This window comes from Rhea americana, unplaced genomic scaffold (genome assembly GCF_003343005.1).
Source record: "Rhea americana isolate MKP2758 unplaced genomic scaffold, rheAme1 scaffold_244, whole genome shotgun sequence".
Lineage (NCBI taxonomy): Eukaryota > Metazoa > Chordata > Aves > Rheiformes > Rheidae > Rhea > Rhea americana.
Genome location: NW_028186362.1, coordinates 221,403 through 231,688, shown reverse-complemented (window position 1 = coordinate 231,688; position 10,286 = coordinate 221,403). Strand labels below are relative to the sequence as shown.

General features: G+C 44.3%; 1 protein-coding gene across 6 annotated transcripts in view; it reads right to left on the bottom strand.

Annotated features, from left to right (window-relative positions):
- The window catches only part of PDLIM5 (PDZ and LIM domain 5), a 111,181-nt gene that overhangs the window by 22,372 nt on the left and 78,523 nt on the right, over positions 1 to 10,286 (bottom strand). For 4 of the 6 annotated variants that reach the window (XM_085306656.1, XM_085306661.1, XM_085306657.1 and 1 more), the window contains 6 exons: positions 9,939 to 10,067; positions 9,389 to 9,565; positions 8,380 to 8,466; positions 7,782 to 7,925; positions 7,168 to 7,299; positions 1,919 to 2,103 (listed from right to left, as the gene is read on the bottom strand). In XM_085306656.1, coding sequence (XP_085162782.1) covers positions 1,919 to 2,103; positions 7,168 to 7,299; positions 7,782 to 7,925; positions 8,380 to 8,466; positions 9,389 to 9,565; positions 9,939 to 10,067 — 854 coding nt within the window. The remainder of the gene's footprint in view (positions 1 to 1,918; positions 2,104 to 7,167; positions 7,300 to 7,781; positions 7,926 to 8,379; positions 8,467 to 9,388; positions 9,566 to 9,938; positions 10,068 to 10,286) is intronic. The other 2 variants (XM_085306658.1, XM_085306662.1) reach the window with 2 other exon arrangements.

Sequence of the window (10,286 nt, the reverse complement as noted above, 5' to 3'; positions counted from 1 at the left end):
AAAAAAAAAAAAATCAATAGGCAGACCCAAGCCCTAGTAACTAACAAGGTCACTGTGGACTTTGTAACTTGGTCTGCTTTCACATTACAAAACTATTTTAAATGTGCTGACATTCCTTGCTTGAAGTTTTCACAAATTTTAAACTATTCTAGAACAAAACAACCMAAAATTCTGTTTCCCCCTTATCCATTTACTTTGTACCTCTAATGTGAAAAACAGCAGTTTCTACATTGCCCAGAGTGTCGTAYAGATTTCCAGGGAAGTATGGAATCAGGTGCAACTTAATTCATCCTTACAAATCTCTCCTTCATGCGGCACTCATCACCAAAAAAATCCACTTCAAACATTAGGCTGGTATTAATACTACAGCTCAGCAGTAGGAYTTAGCAAGGAAGCACCCATGGATATACCAAAAATGGGTTTGGTGGTATTGAAACCTCAAGGTGACGAGTGGTTTCTGTGCAAGTGAAATCAATCATTTGCTGGGACAAGCATCAAGAGCACAGATAAAGAGTTAAATCAAACACGTTATACTATGCTATTTTAAAAGCATAATTATATTCACACAGATGTTTGTTTTAAGTATACTTGCTACCAAAAACATAACTTTAGAAAGATTTCAGAAGGTTTTTTTCTTCCAATTACAGCTAACTCAAAGAAGTAAAATAATGCTAGAAAAAAACTGATCTAACTGTACATAAGTCCTTACTGTGTCAGTCACACTCCTGTTGCCTTAAGAATATATACTTGACAGCTCAGTTAAGCACAGAAATGACAGCATATTGCCATCTTCAGGACTGTTAGCAGTACTACATGTCCACAACAAAATACATCCACTGGTTACTAACCAGCACAACAGTAATTCAACCTTATATTCCAAAGACCCCGTTATAAAAACGTACGGCGTTAATACCGTATGTTTGATCTTTAGTTTTATCCTAGGGTCTTTGCAGTCTATTTTCTGGACTGGAAATACCTTTTAAGAGGGAAATCAGTAGAACTCAAAAACTGCTATTTAGCAGCTCAGATCCTGTCAGAAGCAGAACTGAGAACATTCATCTCATTCTTGCAAGAGAAACTGCAGTTAAAACTTAATTAGTAATATGGATTTCCTGGATCCTTAGAAATTAATACTCAAGTTTAGTTCAGTGCCAAAGATGGATTCAATTTAAGAAACAAATTACATTAAAAGATTATCTCAAATTACAGCATGTAATATTATGAAAATATGGGTAAGCAATTTCACATATTGCATTTCTTAATASAGACATAGTTATAAAGCAGCAGATTCTGCTAAGAAAAAGGCATCTTCTCCAGGCACTTTGGTACTCATATAGAAGGGTCACCAAACGGCAGTCAGAGAGAGCAACCACACAAATTGTCCTYGCCAGCACTGGCCTTTCCATCTTCTCCACGCCACAGACCTACGCAATACTCCAGCATCCTCTGAGAATCAAGCCTACAGATGCCAAATACRTCACCACCCTCATGTTTCTGTTATTTTTTTTAGCATATAAAATCTATTTCAGAAAAGATCTCTTGGACAAACCGCCTGTCTGTCTGCCCTGAAACTGGACAGGATCCGGTGCGTTTAGCTTGCAGCCAGGTGGGAGATGCCAAGCTCAGGCTGCGAGGCGTACGCTCGATGGCTATACGTGCCTTCCACAGAAGGTCACGGACACCGCGTTCTTTTTCGTTTATAAGACCAGTCAAACCTGCAAGGCGGCTTTCAAAAAGTCGACCGGTTTACTAAAACCAAGCTAGTTTTTCCCCCCTGCTCTCTAAACCAACTGGCTTGTACTCAAAGCACGCAAATGGTCGTTTCGAGGCGGCTGGTTTTGCACCCGTGGTCAAGTCTATTTTAACGAGCTACCCAAAGGTCTCTGAGCGAAGGAGAGCGAGCCTCAAGGGCAGTTACCTGCTCGGTTCGGCGGCTGCCAGCCCGAGAATTTGGCGGCGCTCGGGGCTCCGGCTGGCTTGACGGCTGCAGCAGATGTGCTGTTGGCCGGAGCAGGTCTAGCGTCCGTGTTTTCTTGGCTCGCGGGCATGTTCCTCACTGAGGCGGCCGTAAAAGCGACGGGCTGGGTAGCCTCCAGGGAATTGCTGCTCAGAAATGAGAGGGGAGGGTGGGGGGGAAAAAAAAAATCTGTTTCTTACTGGAACAAAACCACACTGAAATAAATGCACTTGTGAAATGTGAAGCGGCTTGCAGTCATGCTGGTGCAACAGAGCACTATTAACTCCTATCATTGCCGTGACTGCCATCAGCCTAGGACAGTGTCATACACAGCAAGGTGGGAAGAAGTCAGATTGGGCTAAGATCCTCTAGAACCTGTGCGTAAAGACTACCAAAAATTAAAGCCCACTGGAAAAAATGCAATTTTCCATTACAGACCTCTTTTCCCACAAGTGATTAAGCATATAAAAAGAGCTAGAGCTTCTTTAACTGTTAAACACCATGTGCAATACTTTACRTTGCCTCTTTTGAGCAGTTGAAAGTTGCTTGTATATTTTAAGGGTTAGCACAGCTCTTAAAGTTATTTACAAACATACACAATAGCAATTTCTCTTAATTAGAATTCATATAGAAGGTAAGTAGCTACTAATTAAATTGCCAGCAAGAAAATTCTTCATTTCTTATTTCCAAAGGCTACTCAAGATTCATGAAGTTATCCTAACAGGGAACTTGCATGCAGTACAACAGTTTTTGTACAAGGGATATTTGCCCTGAAAAGCTGAAAACAAATATTTTCATTAAAAGTCTTCGAAGTAGAAATTGCTAATGGGGGTCATTTGTAAACTCAGAGGACCACAAAAACAGGAAACAAACTCAGTCAACAACATTGTGAAATGCAACCAAAACAACCCCAAATGTGTGTTTTGCGCAATCCGGAAAGCCACCAGCTGGCATGGTGGCAGCCATGCAGTCTTTGCGCTGTGACACCAAAACCCAACCTGCACCAGCCCTGTGCTGGGCCTGCTGCCCTGCAGCCAGTCATAGAATGACCGATGTTCATACAGAAAAAGACCTTGAGAATTTTTTGCTTCCCGATCACCATGACCATGGAGACATATCGTGTCAAAAATTTACTTGTGGCCTGGAAGGAAAAGGAACAGGAAAGACGTCATCTGGTATGGAGAAGCAGCTCAGTGGCTGATGATGACAAGATGCTTCGAGGCTGGTTCCCGCTATGAAAAGCCCCTCTTTACTACCTTTATGTAGATCCATAAATACAACAACAACAAAAACAAAAACAAAAAAACCCACGCGCATAAGGTCAGAAGTCTCCGTTGGCTGGGCGCTTCCCATACCTACTTACAGCTCAACAACCTACAAGGCCACTTTCCAAGCGTAATCAGCCAAGGCTGGACCTTCGCCTTGGAGCAACGCTCTTTCTGAAGGATACACACGTGCAAAGTGGCTGAGGTCTGCTGCCGTCGATCCATGCAGGCTTAGCATAACTGGTATTTTGTTGTTCATTAGGACATTGCACAGGGATGATCCAGACAGCTTTTAAGCCTCTGCTCTCCCTGGCAGAAAACACCTTGCCTGTAACTGCAACCATAAGAGGGATGTTGATTTGCTTCCTGCACTGAACTTCCCTAAGGTAAGGTGAGCTTTATGTTGCAYATAAAAACCTACTTTCCTCCTTGGTTTGCAGCAGTTTTCAATTTAGTCAAATAGGAACTACAAAGTCTTTTTCTTTTGACATGTTTCTAGGGTTACATAAGACCACATTTCTCTAATAAGCAAGGATCTAACAAAAATTTGAGAATAACCTAGATTTATTACCTAGAAAATCCATACACTGAAGAGAGAAACATAATTACTCTTTTTTTTTTTTGAATTTCTATGTAAAGAAGAGAGCCCAACCCACTTTTCAGAGTGGTTACTAGAAGACTGAACAAGGCATGATGATAAACTGTATAAATTTACCAAGTTCCATACAAGCAGCTTTCTCAGACTTCCCAAACAACACTGGAAGTTCAGATGCTGTACATTTCTACGTCAAAATACTTGGTACTGCCATTAATACCAAGTTTACCTTTTAACTCTGGTTTTAACTGTTTCATAACTCTAAAATGAAAGAATTCCTCTAGCTGAGGAAAACTTAAAGGAAAAAAAAAATCAATCATGTAGAAGAAAGTCTTCCATGATCAAAACTGATGAATGCCATTACAGTAAATGATGTTCTATGGCTAAGACAGAAGAAAATCTGGTTCCTATTTTAAGAAAAAGAAAGATTAAAAAAAAAGATACATGTTTCTTAGTGAAATGGTGAAGAGGCATATCCATTCTAAGGAGGAAGATACTGCTTGGGAGATGTGAATACTCTACTGTCAAGTTTTAGGGCAAGGGGTTTCAGCACCGCAAGGAGCAGCATTGCAACACGAGACCTTACCTGGTGTCCTGAAAATCCAATACCTGTTTTATTAAAAAGTTATGGGAAGAATAGTCAGAATTATTCCGGAAATGGGTTGCAATGAAAGCAGACTGCAAAAATAGCCAGAGAAAGCAGGCACGCAAAGTAGCAAGCAAAACACTGGTATCTGACAGCTAACTTCTAGATCTCTCTAACGAATAGCATGGAACAGATGACGGTCCTCTCCTGAGTTTCCATAGATAGTAACTCCCCCGGCACAAGGGAGGGTATCATACTCCAAGTAGWGTGTGATAACCTTGATTCAGTTTTTGGTCTTCTAAAACCAAAACAGTTTAATGAACAAGGCAAACTTCCCTTGTATTAAACCTTACTGTCTATTGGTGGTTGTCTATGAATCCCAAGCAGGCCTTGATCATACTGCAGAAACCTRAACAAACAACTTGTTAAATATATAGACAGTGCTTAATATAGCAATGAAGAAAGAGAAACTTCGAGCACGAGCTTTCTGAGGCGTTTGCATTAGAGAAACTTTGCAATGTCAGTATCAGGAGGACAGTTTGTGCGCTCTAAGGCCAAGTAAATGTCTGTGTAGATACTTCTCCAGAGCTGTAGAGCGTGACATCAGCACAGCAGAGATGAAACTCAAAGTTCAAATCTGCATCTCTTATTTTAAGCTATAGGTGTTGAGAGCTGTACACCCATGCCATGTTTTGTCCAGTATCAAAATGCAGGTTACCTGAAGTTATGTATAAGGGACTAGACAGAAAAAGCCAGGCATGAAGATGATGACAAATCCCATGAGCTGGGGAAATACATACGCATTTTTGCCAGGACTATCTAGAGCAACAGCAGAGGAAGAGAAGACAAGAAGTACTAAGTGCTGACCCTGTTCCTACCCCAACTGCAAACTTATGCTCTCAGGCAGTTTTTTAAAATGATGTTTACATTTTGGATAAGCCTGAGAACGTGCCTGTGACTTCCAAGAAAAAAGAAAAAGCAGAACAATATAATAAAGAGCAGAGAAAAAGCAGAGTAGGTGGAGATTTTTCTGTATTGAGTTACAGTAAGGGCGTATGTAATCCTTGGTAGGCAGTGGTCTGAACAGGATCAGTTCAAAGCTTCTGTCAGAAAAAAAGCAAATGCCTTYTCAATGTCAACAGCAGGGTTTATCTCACACAGCCAGACTATCCCCTTTTCAAGTAATTTTACAGGACATAGCATCAGGTACGCGAAGCAAAAGCCAAATCCACACCCATTCCTGCTAGTGTCTCCCAAAAATCTCATGGTGTTTTACCCAGATGGTTTAATTTTAGGGAAGAGGGCCAATTCTCAGAAATGCAAGATATTAAATACATCATTTCCTTTGCTTCCTATACTTAGTTTGTTCAAGAACACAACGCCCCATAAGCTTCACGCTGCCTCCAGTACCAATGGGATGATAGTAGGGGAGCACTGACCTTAGAGAAAGATTGCACAAAACTGAACAAAAAAGGACCATTCCCGAAGAGTCTGGTAGCGGAAGTAAATATGTGGATGGATGTTCAACACCACCTCAGACCAGTTAATAAGAGATACGGAATTAATCAGAAAGGGGCCGAGTGTTCTGGCAGCTGCCCAGCCTGGAGAAGGTTAAGACAGAGAGCTTTTGGGAACAGAGACTGTGAAGGGAAAGGAATAAAATGGAAATATTTCCAGAGCACTTATACTCCAGAATAAGATGTAAACCCTCATTCWGTTGTAGCCACAACTACCATTTCCAGAGATCATGCAAACAAGCTGAAGTCACCACAGTAGAAAAGATTCATTAACTTCTCATGAAATGTATTTAAGATGGAGATGGAAAACACAAAAAATCCAAAGTTGTTCAAGCTTATTTATGTGGCTTTCTAGGCTGCCCCAGTTTTTTCTTTTCTTTTTTTACTATCACGTTTTGGATAAAGTGAGCTGCAGTTTAAAGCAATAATTTTTCAGCATTATGTTTGTGCTCACATTACAACATGTCATTAGACTGACAGTAACGAAAGACATTCAGTACAGTTTCTCACCCTGACTGGTCTATTTCCTTCAAGTTTGCTACGCTTTTCTTTCGCTGAATTCACTGTGAGAATAAATACTGACTTGCAAGTACAATCAATTTTCTCTTACATCTATTTTTCCTATGTGTTTCTCAATCCCTACAGCGAAGCTGTGCTCCTTTTTTCGCTAGGAGAGGACAGCACGGAGCCTGATTTCTCCGGCTCCACCGCCTGGCACTCCTCCTCCTCCTCCTCCTCCTGCGCGGCAGCTCAGGATGATCAGGAAAGCAGGAATCGCCACCCCGACGTGCAGCTACGACGCCTTCGCGCCAACCCCAGTTATTTTGGAAAGAACCTTGAAAACCCCAGTTCGCGCGCACCGCGCGCAGACAGCCGGCGCTGCCGCCTTCCCTCTGCGTTTGACGGGACGCCCGGCCGYGTCCCGCGGCCGCGAAGCCAAGCGCGGGAACCGGGCTGTCCACAGCGGCCGGCGCGAGCGCAGCCGCGGTCGGGAAGCGAGAACGAAGCGCCCGGACGGCACACGATCCCCGCAGCGTGTATTTGCTGCGGTTACCTGACTCCACAGGCTCCAGGCGAGCGTTGCAAACGAGCGGCTCTTCGCTCGCCACGCGCCCGCCCCGAAACTCGGGGCAAATCGGTCCCACCACGAGAGGGACGAGCAGGGTTCGGGACCGGCGACGTGACGCCCGAGACGGCAGGGAAGGCGGCTCCCCGGCAGCTTCCCGCGCGCCGCGCTCGGACAGTACCTCCGGGCCGTCGGCAGCTCCAGCGCGCTCGTGGATTTCCTGGCGGGCCGGAGGGCCTGSAGAGGAGGTTTAGCGATAGGGGTGATGAGCAGCGCGTCCAAGAGCGAGCGGTAGGCGTTAGGTTCGGAGAGTCTAGCGAGCATTGGAAAAAACCACGTGAATAAACCAGTCGACCAGCTTCCCTGGTCCCACTCAAAACCCAAATAAACGGGAAGCCTGAAATTTCTGTAACGGTACGGAGAAACCGAACCTGACTTAATTACAAAGCATCTAGAAAAAACAATGCAACGACGACTTAGGTACAACGGTCTCTCGTTACTGCCTTTAGCATCCAGACCTCATTTCAAAACGCTAACGCCACCCGCGTAACTTTATCACCTTGGTCTACTAGAAGGTAGCAAGGATGTCACAAGGCTCAGCGAAGTAGAATTATTCRCCCTAGGGCCGAGCAGCAGCCTGTAGCTAAGCTAAAAACAGGACATGGGAGCCTCGGACGTGCCCCAACGGCTTGCCCACCAGGGCACTGTGAAAAGGCTGGTTTTGCAGTTCTCTTGTACRAGCTTCAGCTTTCTTAAACCGAGCTTTACAAAGTTCCTTTTAAAGTCGGTGTCTACCTGGCCCGGATAGCAACAGCAGCAGACACGGCGGCAGCAGCCATGCTCTTAATTTTTGACCTCTGCTTGAAAGGAGAAAGAGCAGGAACAGGAGCCGGAGCAGCCCTGGGCAGGCTTTCCAAGGGATTTCCCAGCAGCACTTTCCTAACACGCACACACACACAGACGGTTTGGACCCAGAAAGAGAGAAGAAAACAGAGAAAGCAGAGCAACTTGGCAGGGGAACAGCACAACACAGGGCTGCACCGACCACTGCAGACCTATGCTATTGCAAGGTCCCACCTCGTGCACAGGTCAGCAAAAAGGGCAATGTCTTCACCCCTTGAATACTAACGCAGAAAATACTAATGCATTTTTACATAGTCATTTTTACTGCGGTCAATCCATAACACGGGTTGTATTTTAAAATTTCAATATTATAGAGAGAATTGCTTTCTATTTCTTAAAATTGTTTCAGAAATGAACACAGCACTCAAAACACTTCATTTTGTCCAACAGCTATACTTCATGTGGCTTCTTGGATTTAAATGCAAAAACACAGCCTGAAAATCTTGCTTATACTGAGCAGCCTGCRACAGAGATACCATAAAAGATTTACCTTGTATAACTCATGGATGATTTAGACTGACAGCTTGAGATTTTAGTAAAAGAATTTGTTTCACAAGTAGGCAGAGATGCAGCACGCCTGCCCAAAAAGCAGCAAGAGAAGAAAAGTCATTAATCAAACATTCATCACACCCRCTGGTAACACTTAATAAAGCTCAGGAGGAGTTCATATGAAGTTTTTTTTTTAAAAAAAAAGCCCTCCTTATCTATAAAAAGAGCAGGTATAGGCTTAATCTGCCTGATTGTTAATTACTGGCATGCCAATCCGCACGTTGGAAAGGCTGGACACATCACTCCCATCAAAACAAAGTAAACCCAGACACAGAAATCCCCTCGTTCCTTGTAGCCAGCGCCCAACCCTGCAAYGCTTTCCTTTCTTCTTCTGCCCCTCTTTTGCGGGAAGGTGGGGCTGGGGGGATGCTTTCCTTCACTGTTGGTAAACCATGCGCTTTGCTAATAATAAATCAAYACCCTCTCACTACACAGATTAATGCTTATATTCTGCTCCAAGAACTTCAGGATTAGTGGATCACGCACATTTTATAGCAAGGTTGACTAACCTTTGAAAGTCAGGTGAATAAAATGTAGAGCTTCCAAGAACCATATATTATGCACAGTGCGCTGCACCTTTCCCCCACAACYGCCTTCCACCCTTTTCCTACACCATGACTCAGTATATTCCCCCCATGCTACCAACTGTCTGAACCAAGGTCTCCCACCCATGACTTTGGGTTCTCCACCTCCACAGCACCCTGATTTCTGAATTACTGACCTAACTTTTGCCTACTATCTACCGTTTCTAATTGCTATGCTAAATTCCAGAGTCACGTGAGGGTTTGGAGATGCCTGTGGGCCACCCCAGCTTCACAGCAACAGTATCAAGGAGGTGTGTGTGTGTGTGTGTGTGTGTGTGTGTGTGTGTGTGGGGAATAAAAAAGAAAAAACCTCATGCAAAATTACGGTTTGGCTGCTGGCTCTCCATGCAGCTGGTCCCCCCGTACCTGAGGGGCTCAGGAGGCTCCCAGAGGACGGTCTCCGGAGGCTGGGCTGGCGGAGGCGGCTGCAGGGCGGCAACTGCGGGCACRGACGGCTCCGGAGCCTGCGTGGCCACCGTGCACTTAGCCGAGGGGGGACTCTCTCCGTCGGCACCTAGAGCCACCAGCTCCGCGGTTATTTTCCTGGTTGATGGTGATTTGACAAGAGTTGGTTATAATGAGACTCTACACTCAGAAGTTTCTCACGCGATTAAAACCAGCGAACTGTAACGGGCCACTGTTTCCAGGTGGCCTTCTTACATCTTTGGTAAAGAGACTGCGTGAGGAGCATGGGAGGGCTTTCATTTTCTGCCCTAGGAAGCAAACAGCCATCCCCTAAGAATCACCCCATACCCCAAAATGTTTATTTGGGGCATATTCACAGCTAAAGTTTGACAGCTTGGAACCAGTCTGGTTCAACCATGAAAACAAAGTGTTCAGGTAAGTCAAAAGCAGCTATTCTGAAAATACAGAATGTACTTGGACTAGAGCACAACCAGTACATGAGAAACTCTACCTAGGGTAAGCAGGTGGCACTTTAGACACTGTGGCTACTTGGCTGCAGGTATTTAAAACCTGAACAATTGCAGGGGGATGAGGTGCACACTTGGGTAAGGCCTCCAAAGGATGCTCAAACAAAAGTTTTCTGAAGTAAAAGAAAGCAGAGTGACAAGTAGCATTCACCAAAGAAAAAGCAATATTTTCACCCAAACTTTATTTCCTCCTGTTTGTAACCAAACCAAGACAACCGTAAAAGTCTGGACAGTTTTAGTTCAGTCAGAGACAGACCTCTACTCTTCCCCAGGCTGAGGCTTGTTTCCCCATTTAGATGGGTGATGTCTGACTTTACAAGGCTTCCTTTTGA